Genomic DNA, 15069 nt, shown 5'->3' with positions numbered 1-15069 from the left:
ACACTACTATTACAGACTTTTTTTTTTTAATTTTTTTTTATAATAGGGTCCCTTCATTGGAGACCTTTCAAATACTGGGGAAAGTCTTCAGACCTCCTAAATTCCTTTAACTGCTAGTTATTTAACTCTAGGTTTCAATAAAATTCTAAGAGGTTAAAAACAAGCTCCTTTGTTTTTCAAGCAAATTAAAATATCTTGATGGTGTTTTGGTGGAAAGGGTGTGAAATCCCCATTAGAAAAAGGGATTTCTTTTCTAGTTTCAAGTGATAAGGAACTAATTGTGGATTATTCTGAGCACTGCGGCATTATATTATTGTTTTAATTATATCAATCAATAAATCAGCCTTGATTCAAGCCTGTAATAGAACAAAAAATGGCTTTTGGGAAATATGAGGTGAGTCTTATTTGATGCCACAATATTGCCAGTGTAAATATCTACTAGAAAGCACTCCATAAGTTCTGAGCCTAATGGAGTAATATTTTCCTCTGTTAGGGAATGCCCACCTGTCGGCATCAAAAATTTTCTTTTATAGCATTCAGTGTCTGTCACTCAATGCTGCTAATTATAATAATCTTCTCAAAATCCATTACTATAGTAGTAAACAATTGGTTCCCTCAAATATTAAGTAAGCAATGTGTTAAACTAGTTGGTAACTGCTGGTGAAAAATAATTTTAAGGAGAATGTCATTTATATGCAGTAACTGGGTAAATTATTGCAAAATAATTTTTGTTTCCAGAAACACATTATTAAAATTTTACAGCAACAAATATAATACCTCAAATCTAATTATTTTGGTTAATTAAAATGTATTTTTTCTATTATTCGTTCTCTAGAATGCTAGAAGATGACCTCAAGTTAAGTAGTGATGAGGAAGAGAATGACCAGGTAAGAGCTACTGAATTCAAATGTAATCTATAGAATGTTTAATACCAAGACTGATTTATTCAAGTAATATTACGCTATTACTTTTTAAAGTATGTGTAGGGGTTATGAAAATAATTCCAAGTACTGTAAACGGAATAACAGATGTGCTTGTTTCATGCCAGGTTGTTTGTTTTAACTACTGTGTTTAATGGAAATGTGCTACACTGTTCTTGATTTATTAGCTTGAATCAATGCAGAAATATTTTTGGAGAAGTCTGTTTTTTAAATAAAAAAGAATTCTGTATCAAAGATTCAGGCGAAAATCTTCAAACCTGGGTGTCCAAAGGAAGGATCCTAAATCTATATCTGGCACCAAAAATAAAAATGGCCTGATTTTCAAAAGGTGCTCAGCTCCTGCATCTGACATTGAAGTCAATGGGATTGGCAGGAGCTCAGTACTTCTAACACCCAGGCCACTTACATGTTGGTACATGGATTTAGGTAGTGTGTAACTTTAGGCACTCAGGTGTGAAAAGATTGATCTCATTGCTTTCAATTTCTCTTTAATTAGGCTACATCTACACTTGGAGCGAGGAGTGTGATTCCCAGTTCATGTAGACATAGTCATGCTAGCTCGTATTGAGCCAGAGCACTAAAAGTAGTAGTGTAGTTGCAGTAGCACAGACAGCAATGAGTAGCAGCAGGGGCTAACCACCCAGAGTATTAACCCATGAATATGTACTTGGGGCAGGTAGCTCATGCCATGCTGTCCATGATACTGCAGCTACACTACTGGTTTTTAGTGCGCTCACTCAATGAGAGCTGGTGCGAGTATATGTTTATACAAACTAAAAATGACACCTCTAGCTCATAGTTTAGACGTAACCTCAGTGTCTGTATTTTAAAACACACTCCAAACTATAAACAAGTCAAAATCTTTTGATATTTGTTTTAGATAAACTAATATTTCACCAATTTTGCATAAAGCAGTTGGGTGGTAAGAAGATTCAGTGCATGGATTAAAATTACTTACTGTATTTTATAACATTTCTTTTTGTTTAATGTATTACGTACAAGGGCTCCTGAAACACTTCAGAGTTAATTACTTTTCTTGCATGTCTAGACAATTTCATGTACGGTATATAGAAAGACTAGGGCGAAGTGAAATAAGGGACAAAGAGAATGTTTTGGGAACAGTAACTGAGCACAGGGAATTTGTCAGGTTCAAGGACTAGGATTTGTGTGTTTTAGGAGACAAAGTTAGGGTTTAGGAGTCACAGTAAATCACTGAGTTAAGGAAGAAGAGATGAGTCTCAATTTGGAATCATGGAAACATGGTACAGGGTGGCAGTTTCTGAAAATGGTAGAAAATAGGCAGCTGTATGTTAGTTGAGGAATTCAGGGGATAAGAACTTAATACATTTTGGGAAAAAGAAATGGCTGTTAATTCCTGCCTACTTCCACAGGCCGGGCATCTTTTTCTCCCTGTGCCGCAACATCTCCAATCTAATAATACCTTTCCCATGGCTCAGCAACTGGTTTTGTGAATGTTAGCCCAACTTACTAAGTACTGTCCAATAGATAGAATATTATAGCATCACCATTTTGTTTTGTATAAGCTGTCTCTCTGAATATACAACCCAATATCCTCTTAGCTTTTTAACTATTACTGTGCAGTGCATTAATGTTTTCAATGACTTTTCCTGATCGGTGTGCTGGAAGATAGCTCCATTTAGCACATCTTCCCTGGAGTGGTTCCTTCTTCGCAGACTAATTATTTTATATTTTTAGAGACCTTCTCCTTTTGCCATCTGCAGGACCAGTTAGCTAAATCATCAATATCCTATAGAATCTTCTTGCATCATTGTTCCTTAATAATTAAACTGGGAGGGAGAGTAAATATGTCAGAAATCCTGGAGATTTGGCCCCAATTTTGGGATGCATCTGAGCTGTGCTTGATGCTCCTTTTGTCTTCTTTCCCACCAGTCACATGGGTGGCCAGAAACTAAGATGTTCCTCAGTGTAAATTAGAGCGACCTCCAGAGTGTTCTGACTTATATTAATCTCCCTATGGCCTCCAGGGGCCATTCAGCAATGAGGGAACATTGTACATGTGTGGAAGTGTAGAAATCCCTTGACCTTCTCCCCTTTCCCTAGATATACATTCTATACAAGGGGCCAGGAGAAGTACCCTTTATGCCACCCAAGAATTTCTCTGCCACTAGATGCTTAAGACAGCATTATGGCTGCTGTGTGTCACCAAAGAAGTATAAGTCAGCTGCAGCAGGGCTGAGGAACTAGTCCCCTGTTTTGAATATCTTCACCTAAATTGTTTGTATATATTATGAACAATTGATTTCTTAAAACTGTTCGCAATGGAGAGTTGGTCTCTGGTTAAGACTCTGGACTGAGCCTCAGGAGACGGAGTTGAGTTCCTGAATTTTTTCATGTCTTGGTTCCTCGTTTGTAAAATGAAAATAATAGTTCTTTACTCCCGTGCATTGTCTGTGCTGTATACTTAGATCATAAGATCCTCAGGAAATGGGCTGTTTCTTGTTGTGTTGTTATACAATGTCTAGCAAAATGGGGCCCTGATTTCCATTGGAGCTTCAGGCACTATTGTAATACAAAATAATCTTTAATAATTTACTATTTTTCTCCTCAACAAGTGAAATTATCATCTGGCTAGCAAGAGATGGGCCTAAATGAGAGTATTCAGACCCACACCGTCTCCAGCCAGATTCACAATTTACAACTACGTTTCTCCATCTGAACTTCATGGCTTGGTCCCATGCCTGTAGCTGACATTTGTCCCCTGCTGTTTACCATGTTTTTACTCAGAAGCCTATTTTACTTCCTATTCCATGACTCTTATCTTACCCATTATTCTCACATTTGAGGTGAAGGAATGGGGACTGAGAAAAATACATGAATGAACTGCAGTTTTATATAACTAATAGTTATTATCCTTTAGAATAATTGTAATCCCTTAATTAATTGAGAGGAAATTTTACGAGAATTAGAAAGGTGTAGTTTTTTTAAGATGATTTACAAAAAAGATTTTTTTTTTTTTTTAAACAAGAATGCAAAGATTTTGAGGGAGATTTTGTATCTGAAGTCAATGAAAAATTCAGAGGTTATATAGGTGAGGAGAAGAGCTGTCACATTTTCAACACTGATGTTTGGAGAATTGTGTCAAAGAGAGAATGTGAATGATCAAGAGAGAATGAGAAGTTAACATGGGAAATGGATTCATGAATAAGAACTTCAGTAGAAGAGAGGACAAGGCATTGTTGAACGTGGACAGTGTTCCAGGGCTTATAATAGGCAAGATTCACAGACTTCGGAGAAATGGAGGAGGCAGAAGAGAATGGTATTGAACAGAGTGTGTGTGTAAGCGAGTCTGTAGTAATTACATTATCCACACATATTAGACAGTCAATTTTAATTACATAAATGTATTTTTCTCCTTTAATGAGCATAGTTTATCCATTTAAACTGATCGTTTTAATTTTACAGGCAGTGATCATAGGATCTAATATGTAGAAGGAAAATTTCCTGATGGCATATTTTATTTCACACACATTGAAGAAAATTCACCTCTTAATCCCCAATCAATATCTAAAGAGCACACAATTAACAGATAGCTTGGTAGTTAACATAAATCTACAAGTTAAAGAGCCACTTCCTTTTGATTTATAATTCATAGAGTAATAATTTTGTCATCATATCTCTCAGAAAGTGTCTGATGCTTTGTAGCATGAAGATGTCAAAACTGTACTTAAGATTGTTCAGAGTACTGAATTGCCTCTTGGTTCCCTGAAGTGTGGAATGGCACATGAAACATTCCCATTAGAATTCTCTGCTCTTCATTGTAGAGGTCACTGGATAACTTAAATCAGTCTTGGGTGTAATATTAAAAGGAGATTGCCAATTGTAATGTGAACAATTCATTTTTTCTTTTTGTCCTTTTACAATCTGAAAATTTCCTAACAGAAAGCGGAGCCTTTAACGAAAAAAACACTCTGAATTCACTTATGCAATTCATGTCAATCATTGGCCAGATACATTAACTAACTACCATACATACATGGAATAATAATCTAATATATTTTTGCAACCCAAGTCTGTTTCCTTGAATGCATTTTTCTGCTCAGGATCAGGTTGGTTGTTGCTGAAGTTTTGTGGCTGTGAAAATTTATTACCCACAGAGTCAATCTACATTCAGGCTGCCAACTCTGAATAAATAGAGTCATTGTGCTTGTCTGGAATATGTAACCAAAGTTCATCCAGTCATCTTGACTTTCACATCCCAAAGGATTCATAAAAGCCAACACCCTGGTATGTGCTCTTGATTCCTGCCAAAATTTTGTAAAATTGTCTAAACAGAAGTCAAAGAAGCAATCGGAACCCGATCTGAGAGACGTGGCTCCAAACTCAAACTCCTGGTGTAGCTTAGAAGAAAAGAACTGAGTTTTAATACTTTGATTAATAATAATATGGCCATCTCTTAGCAAGAGCAGATAATATGTTATGAAGATCGAAGAATTATATACAGGGTACATAGGTAATCAGTGAATGATTATCTCAAACACTGCTTAATATATTAATTTGCCTATGTAAGTTACACGAAAGGAAAAATTAGAGCAGCTTTTAAATGTCAGTAGCTGCCTTCTTTAGGAACTGATAGGAATAGACAGACACTGCAGGATCACACTCCAGTATTAGACTTGTACAAATGTAAGCTTCCTTTCATCTAAAATATTGCATTAAAGCAAAGCATCCAAAATGAATAAGCTGCTGTCAGGATTCTTAGTAGCATAGGAGTTAGACGCTAGTTGAAAACTAGCAGTTCTTTTCTATCCTTGTGAATGAAGCAATAGGACATTAGTCTAGTCAGTCAATCACAATCAATACAACTATATATCCCCCAGCAGGAAATAATTTGTTTTTAGGAGTCCTCAAGCTGTGCTTGTGAATATGTTTTACTACAGCCTACATTACCATACAAAACTATTTCTTGCATTTCTAGACATGCATTCACAATCAATACAAAGTTAAAATTTTTTATGAAAAAAAAGGCCATCCATGTAAACTTCTCCAGAGGCAAATCATTTTTTAACAAAGCTAAATAAATGTAAGTAAATACAGCTTCTACATTTGAATTTAAAAGTCCCTGGTATTTTGAAACAATTACTTATTTCAATGTGTAAGGAGTTCCAAAACTGGGAGCAAAGTGGTTACAGGTGTTTTTGCCATAAGATCTCAGATGATATTATGGGGCTTTATAAAATCTAATATCAGCCAATCACAGAGCACAACCAGGTACATATAGAGAAAACAGATCCATTCGGTAAACTGGAACAGGGCCATGCAATGATCTGTTAATCTTCAGAATTATTTTTAGTCAATATCTTGCATAAGATGATGCTAATTGCATATGTATAAGCCATGTCCAGAGAATGTACACACAGGTGGTCATTTCAGCATAGTACTCTCTTTATGCACTTCTTCATTGGTGCTGTACTTAGTGTCTTACCAGGAATGAAAATGAGCGAAGAGATGAGAACAGTCAGTCCTAGAAAAAACACAAAACAAACATCTTCTCAACATCAGACCTGGGTTTAAAGGTTTGGAAACAAGTGATCATTCAGATTCAGACCCCAAGTCTCCAAATATTTTGAAGACTGTCTATCAATATTAATTTTATTATTAAATTTATTTATTAGTTTTGCCTTTCATTTCACTGGAGATAGGATTGTTCAAAAACACAACAAATCCAAATGCTTAATCAAAACCTATCTGTCCTTTTCAAACTAATTTGGTTCTCAAAGAGGTTCTGGGAAACTTGTAAAAACAATAAACAAAAAACACCCTTTCTTTGAGAACAATCTGTTCATGATCATTCTGGATAGTACAAGAAACCTATCTCCTGGTATTTTGGCACATCTGCTTCTGATCGTGAGCTGAACCGAGAAGAGCAGAGAGGAGCAAAAATGGAAATAAAAAAATGTTTGCTTTGAGGGATGGGTGAAGTCTCAGGTCAGCCCTTAATTAATCTGCACTGGTTTGCTCATCCTTCTGTTCTATAGATAATGTGACTATATTTCTTGATTGGAAAAAATTACCCTCTTTATTAATATGAACCTCACTTACCCAGGGTAAGTCCATTATTATCTGTATATTAAAGGAATGATCCTTTTGGCATAAAATCAAACTAAAATCTGGAACAAGATTTAAGTAAGTCAGTGTTGCCAATTTTCAGCAACGCTGTGGTGTGCCAGCATTGATTTTAAAAGCTTTGTGACATCTATATTTGCACTTTAGCAAGGAATGACAAGAAAAACAAGATTGTCTCGCTGAAACTGACAGATAAGACAACATAAGAGTGCAGTCTGATCCTACCAAACTTGGCTCACATCACGGCCTGTCTTACAAAATCAGATTCAGTGTATGGAAGGCAGGATCAAGCTCTAAAATCTGAATGCTGTTGCCATGACTGACAATGATAACCTAAATGAGAAATTGGCCTAAATCACAGACTTTCCCAAAGTTTGGGGAGGTTCACAATATATGGTGTCCTGATTTAGGTTCTTCTCTAGTAGCAAACACTTAAAAATAGACTGTAAAATAAACAAATACAAGCACATCTTTCTTCTCTCCTCACACTCTTGCTGTTGCTAAATAAACTTGTTTCTTTGCAACATCTCCAAATTCTGTCCATTACCACTATCATAACTGTTGTCCAATCCTGAGGATTTCTCACCGTGCCTACCGCAACATTCTCATCTCTGGCTTTTGGAAACCTGGCCTTGTCTTCTTTCAGTGTATCCAAAACTCTTCCCCTGAAATGATCTATATTGCCAGCTATCTGACCATGTCCAGCCCATGGCACGAAGGTTTTGATCCAAAACCCAATGAAGTCAATTCAGCAGCACCTGCTGACTTTAAAAGGTTTTAGATCAGACACTAAATCCTTTTACTTCTTTTCCCTTGACTTCTACATCAAATTTAAATCAAAGCCCTTCACAAATTAGCCCCTGCACCTACCATTTCTCTGTCATCTCCTCTAAAGCCACGTAATCAGCCACTGCATCTCTCATGTCCTTCTCCCCCTTCATCTCCAATTGTTAACAAGCAGTAATAAATAATTATAATTAAATAACTTTTTTTTAAAATATGGCACTTACAAGGCATGAGCTAACTCCACCACTCAGTTGCTTGCGTGCTGCTGCATTCCATCAACCAACTCTTATTTATCTGTGTCTATTTAGTGTAAGCCAATGTTTCCTGTGCTGGAGGAGTGAGCCCTCCCTCAAGAGGCAATAGACTACTTAGGAAGAGGCATAGGGCAGAGAAGATGAGCGTGGCTGAGAGAAGCTGCAAAACCCCAGATCTACCTCTCACACTCACTGCAAAAGTGCTGCCATGTCTGCAGATAAGATAGCAGGCAGCTGCTTGAAAGCCATCCATCTTCCTTTCTTCCCCCATCTCTCTGTATCCCCCTACAGGAACTGTCTGTGGGAGCAGCCTATATATACAAGGTAAAAGACTCCAGCTGCAGCCAAGCTACACTTCTCTACTCCTGTGTATTTAACTCAGGCTTGGGGTGGTACCAGAATGACCCTCCTCAGCATGAGTGGGAGTATAAGGAGGAAGGTCAGAGGTACCAGAAGGGTGACAGCAGGGAGCAGAGACAGAGTCAGCTAAATAAGTGTCAAAGAGAAGAAAGAAAAAAGAAAACACAAGACAAAGAGAAAAGACAAGAAGGAATAAAAATAACAAACAGAAAAGGAAAAGCAATAACAAAAATGACAGAAGAAAGGAGTCATACTAACAACTGCAATTGGACATGTTGTAAAGGGACATGGAGAAGGATCCATCTGGCAGATTGTCAAAAGACATTTGAGAACCACTATTGTAATCTCTCCAGGAAAAGGGCCTTGGGTGAAATCCTGCAGTCATTGAGGTCAGTGGGAGTTTTGCAATTGGTTTCAGTGAAGCCAGGATTTCACCTGTTGTCTTCTCTCTTCTCTCCTGACAATTGGGGCAATGACTAAAAAAAAAAAAATAGGCCTAATCTATTCTAAATGAATTGACTTTGTTAGCACTTGCCCTCCCCATTGTTGTTTCTTACCCTTGGATGTATATATATACCTCCTATCTTTGATTTCCACTTCATGCATCTGATGAAGTGGGTTGCAGCCCACAAAAGCTAATGCCTGCAGGAATTTGTTAGTCTTTAAGGTGCTACAGAACTCTCGTTGTTTTTGATGTATACAGACTAGCACGGCTATCCCTCTGGAACTTTTCACCAAGGAGCTATGTAGCTTATCAAAGAGAAGTTTAAGGGGTGACTTGATCTCAGTCTATAAATACCTACATGGGGATCAGAAATTTGATAATATATGGCTTCTCAGTCTAGCAGACAAAGATATAACTTCCAATGGCTGGAAGTTGAAGCTAGACAAATTCAGACTAGCAACAAGGTGCAAATTTTTAACAGTGAGTGTAATTAACCATTGGAACAACTTACCAAGGGTTGTGGTGGATTCTGTATGACTGGCAATTTTTAAATCAAGATTGTATGATTTTCTAAAAGATATGCTCTAATTCAGCCATAGCTATTGAACTTGAAGCAGGAATTAATTCAAGGAAGTCTGTGGTCTGTGTTAAGGAGTTCAGAGTAGATGATCACAGTGGACCCTTCTGGCCTTTTATATCAGAAAAATTGTGTTTCTGCTCTTCAAAAAAAAGACAGAAAAAAAAAGGGGGGTGGGAATTAAAGAAAGATGAAAGCCCCCCCTCACCACCACCTAAATACAGGCAGTGCAAAAAAGGTAAAGTCTGACTGTCAAGCCTCATGAAAGGACATCTGATCTGGTATGACTCCCAAGCTTTTGTATATTCTAATAATATCGGAATACAACTAAACTCCTATCAGTTTTGACAGCTTTTGTCAACACAGGTTTAGGGTCAATTCATCTAAAATTTACTAATAATATTTTAATAGAAATTGAAGTATAATTATCTAAGTGTCTGCTTCCTTTTGCAACAGATACTAATTTAAATAGCAAATGCCTCATCATGTAGTTCTGCCTGTGTATCAGTGCCCTGAAGTGAAGGGACAAAGACACACTCTGTAGTTCAAATAATTGTACTTATGATCATAGACCTTCGGATTACTGGGCTGAGGTGGAACCTACCAATAGAGGAATACAAACAAGCTGTACTGGAATATACCAAATTCAGTTATGCCCAGGGAGTATCCATTATGTTAACTGAATAAAGTTCAAGGAGGCAATGGATCAAATTCTGTTCTCACTTACAATAGTACAATCCTAATGAAGTCTATCGAATTGTATTGGCGTAACAGAGAACATAATTTGGTACAGTACATTTAACCTACTGAATGAATGACCAGCAGCTAGTTCTTAAGAGAGTAAAATATGACAGTGGAGTATCTGCACATACCAACTACAAGCTAGCTGGATCTCACTTGCCAAAGTGCATGCTCTAGGTGTTTGTACACTTCAGTGTGTGACTTCTCTGTCTCAGACACCTTTACCAGCCCAGCAGAATATTTTTGAGTACCTTTAAGTAGCCTGTTTTCCAAAATCCATGCAAAATCAGCAGTTTATGTAGCAGCTCTGTTCCCACTAGATAAAAAATGTATGGATTTCTGGGACCACGTTAACTCTGCAGGATCTCTGTCTCAACAGCTCCATTCAGTTTGTTCTGCTCACTGTTTCATGTCAATTACAATGCTAGCTCATTGCTCAGTCCCAATTACAATGAAGACATTTAATTTCCTCTTTGATTTCCCTTCAACAACAGATTGCAACTTGTGATACTTCAAGTAGTTTTGGTAGCTCATTTAATACACACTGAAACCTGAATTATCTGCTGATTATGTTCCCAAGCACCAGTTCATTCCAATAAAGGATGAAGAGAAGAAATGCAATCTCTAGAGAATGAGAATTTAAAAATGATTACTGCTGGCAGAAAACTTGTTTTGTCTCATAGTCTTGGGGTACAGTTAACATTTTTCATAATGATTAATGAGCTATCATCAGATCAATGAAACTTTGTCCTAAACGTATCCATAATCTATTCAGGTGGGGAAGAGGAGGCAGAACTGGCTTGGCCCTGGTAATTTGCGACCGTCGAGGTAGTGAAACTGAGTAATTCATCTAACATACTGCGGCTAATTTTTCAACTTTCTTTACATGAGTCAACTAAGTGCTGTTTTTCTTTGCTGTTTCCTACACAGCAGTAAAGTTTAAATTCAATGGGCCAAACTCTGAAATCCTTACTTGTATTGTGTAGTTCCTTACTTTGTGAATTGTCTCATTTATTTCAATATGACTATGAGAGGAGTAAGATTTAACTCGCTGTAAGTAAAGGTATCCATGTCTGGCCCATTATTTGATTGTTTAATTATTTATCAAAAGAAAAATTAGACTATTAAGCCAAAAAAACCCACTCTATTTTTTATAGTGATAAATCGCGAAGATCTTTACATTTTCTCAGTGACAAACTTTAAGCTAGTTTCTCAGTCCTTATTCTTTTAACCAGTGCAATCATTTACTTCCAGGAATTATGAAGAACATTTAACATATTCTCATCTTCTTTCTTGACGGATAAGTTGTCCGCAGTAAAGATGTTAACGATGTAAAATAAAATGCAAATTAAATAGCACAATCAAAATCAAACTATTAAAAATAGTGCAGCAGGCAATGGATGGTATTAAATACCACCCCTTTGCTTTTATTGTTAAGCAGATAATACTGACATATTTAGAAGCATGATAAATCACAGAGAACAATTCCTATAGTCTCATTGATAGAATGTTCTGCAGTCAAGCAACAAATGATTTTCCTTGTACAATTTTTTCTACATCACACCAGCTTAATCCAGATGAGAAGGGAAATTTATTAAGGGATTCAGATGAAAAGCAAATTGAAATTTTAAATAATTGTATCCAAACATATTTGCAAATGTTCATTGAAAACATTTATTTCTGTGAGAGGGGGCCCCAGCAATCTAAAATGGTCTGCACCTGCTCGCTTTCTGGAATACACAGAGCTTTCCATGCCTTATTTTCTCTTCACTCTGCACTCTCTGTCTGCCTCACAGTCTCAGAGGGAGTTCTGTTCAGGTCATAGATCAGCATGAAGGCAGCAGCATGTTTAAAGAGGCTCAGACTGGAATCCAGGACCTGCAATTTATCAATGGTCCTCTCCTTTTTCGGTTCTTTCTGCTCTGCCTGCCATCTGGACTCATTCTATTCCCCAGAAAGGGCCACCACTTGGGATCATCTTTCCAAAGCTGGCAAGAGGCAGATGGACTGCTCTCAGTGGGGTGCATGAGGGCCAGCATGGAGGACTGGATGTAGGCTCATTCAGGTAGCAGGAGATCAGAGGTATTCAGATACCACTATGGTGGGCACAGCATAAGAAAATAAATAATAGAACAAAGAGCACCATTGTTGATCCCATCTTCACCCTTCAGTCATCTCTGCTGAGCTCAGCTTGTGTCTAGGCTTGAAAGGAAAGGAGTCAGCCCTTTTCTGCTCTCAAAACTGCTCCTGTTCTTGGAAGTTAGGGAATGGGAAGGGTAATAGACACCCCCCCCCCCCCAAAGGTATCTTTTAGAATAGTCAGAGTCCAATCTCCCTCTCATTCCCTTACCATAATGTCCATGATTGAAGAGGCTGCATGACCCACTGTAATCAGTATGCACATCTACTACTCCTGAGCATTATAGCAATTGTTGGCCTAGCCCTTGAGGCACTTGGCTTTTCTCACAAGAAAAGGGTTTATCCAGCAATGATGTACCAGGAGAGAGATGCTAGCTCCGGTGATGTCTATTCCACACACTGGAATGTGCAGTGCCTGTTGTTCATCAAGGCAGCCCATCTTGCAGGATCTCTCAGAGTGGATTGACTGAGATGTCTGGAGCTGTGTCCAGGACAGCGGGCCATGATCCCAAAGACCTTTCAGATAGTAGGCTCCCAGTGAGGCATGTCCAGCAATGGAGATTATAAAATATCAGAGTCCCTTGAAGAATTCCTCTGGGATGTCAACAGTTTTGACCCCATCATCAACCTTAGCCTGGACCAGTCCACTCAAGAATCCACTTCCTGGACACTATAGTGCAAATAAGTGATGGCCACATAAACACCACTTTATACCAAAAACCCACTGACCGCTATACGTACCTACATTCCTCCAGCTTCCACCCAGGACACACCACACAATCCATTGTCTACAGCCAAGCCCTAAAATACAACCGCATTTGCTCCAATCCCTTAGACAGAGACAAACGCTTTCAGGATCTCTGTCAAGCATTCTTAAAACTACAATACCCGTGTAGGGAAGTAAAGAAACAGATTGACAGAGCCAGATGGGTACCCAGAAGTCACCTTCTACAGGACAGACCCAATAGGGAAAACAACAGAACGCCACTGGCCATCACCTACAGCTCCCAGCTAAAACCTCTCCAACACATCACCAAGGATCTACAACCTATCCTGGAAGACGATCCCTCACTCTCACAAACCCTGGGAAGCAGGCCAGTCCTCGCTTACAGAAAGCCCCCCAGACTGAAGCAAATACTCACCAGCAACTGCACACCATACAATAGAAACACTAACCCAGGAATATATCCTTGCAACAAACCCTGTTGCCAACTCTGCCCGCATATCTACTCAAGTGACACCATCACAGGTCCTAATCATATCAGCCACACCATCAGGAGCTCGTTCACCTGCACATCTATTAATGTAATATATACCATCATATGCCACCAATGCCTCTCTGCCATGTACATTGGCCAAACCGGACTGTCTCTACGCAAAAGAATAAATGAACACAAATCAGACATCAGGAATGGTAACATTCAAAAACCAGTAGGAGAGCACTTCAATCTCCCTGGACACTCAGTAACAGACTTGAAAGTTGCCATATTTCAACAAAAAAACTTCAAAAACAAACTCTAGCGTGAAACTGCAGAGCTGGAACTCTTATGCAAACTTGATACTATCAGACTAGGTCTGAATAGAGACTAGGAGTGGCTAGCCCATTACAAAAAATAATGTTCCCTCTTTTGACATTCACATATTCTCATCAACTGTTGTGAAAGGCCACATCCACCCTGATTGTATTAACCTCGTTAACATTTCTCCTCCTCACTGTGATGTATCTCACCCATCCTTGTATGTGTATATATACCTACCAAACTGAAGTTTCCACTTCAGTGCATCCAATGTGGGTTTCTGCCCACAAAAGCTTATGCCCAAATAAATGTGTTAGTCTTTAAGGTGCCACAGAACTCTCACTGTTTTTTTTATAAAATATCAGGTTCCTTAGATTCTGTTCCTTGTATTAGAAACTGCAACCCTATGCCACGGGCATGTTCTTAGTTAGGTTGAGAGGCCTGCTGACATGCAACATTCCACCCCTTCCCATTCATTCCTTCTGTCCTGCAAAAGGTCTAGGCAGAGAAGGAAACTCTCATCCTGACAAGACAGTCATGATGTTTAGGGTATGACATATAGAGATTTCCTTATATCCTCATCTATGGACAAAAGGTCTGGTGACAGACAGTGCTCTAGGAAAAACTCCATCTCATATCCTGGTTGCCTGATATTCCTGAGGTGGCAAAGTCATTTGACCAGAGTACCTGTCACCAATCCCAAAAGCACTCCATCTAGAACATGCTACTGTACCTGGGACAAGTTCCACTGCCAATACACAGGGAGGGTGATGGACAGCCAGGTCCTATTCCATCCCTCAGATCCTAGAATGCCTTTAGAGGTGCTCAGAAGGGGAGCAGCCCTTAGTATTTTTAAAAAATAAGCATTGGGAATCCTCTAAAATGTTTTCTAATAGGCTGTCACTTGCTAGTTACCCAAGTTTTTGAGGGTAATAACATATCTGAGCTATGTTGAGACCAATTGTATTTGAGTCGCAGCTTACAGTAGTGCTCTTCATGCTACCTTAGTCATCCTTTAATCCCTGAGTATTGGGCTCCTTGTCTAGCTTTTCCCTTAATGGATATTTAGTGTTATTTCTATCCTGGTAGCATCCAATGGATTTCTAGTATGGTAACACAAATACCCGGTCATAACTGAGAGCCCATTATGCTAGAACTTGTATGAACATATAGGGAGAGGTGGGCTATTATGTGTGCCAGACAG

General features: G+C 38.5%; 1 protein-coding gene across 1 annotated transcript in view; it reads left to right on the top strand.

Moving 5' to 3' along the window:
- AFF3 (ALF transcription elongation factor 3) overlaps window positions 1-15069 on the top strand; it is a 478617-nt gene that overhangs the window by 356779 nt on the left and 106769 nt on the right. The window contains exon 10 of the mRNA XM_067563544.1: window positions 836-887. Coding sequence (XP_067419645.1) covers window positions 836-887 — 52 coding nt within the window. The remainder of the gene's footprint in view (window positions 1-835; window positions 888-15069) is intronic.

Source organism: Emydura macquarii, unplaced genomic scaffold (genome assembly GCF_026122565.2).
Source record: "Emydura macquarii macquarii isolate MOO-44397 ecotype Brisbane River unplaced genomic scaffold, CSIRO-AGI_Emac_v2 contig_2531, whole genome shotgun sequence".
NCBI lineage: Eukaryota > Metazoa > Chordata > Testudines > Chelidae > Emydura > Emydura macquarii.
This window is presented reverse-complemented; position numbering and strand designations above follow the sequence as displayed.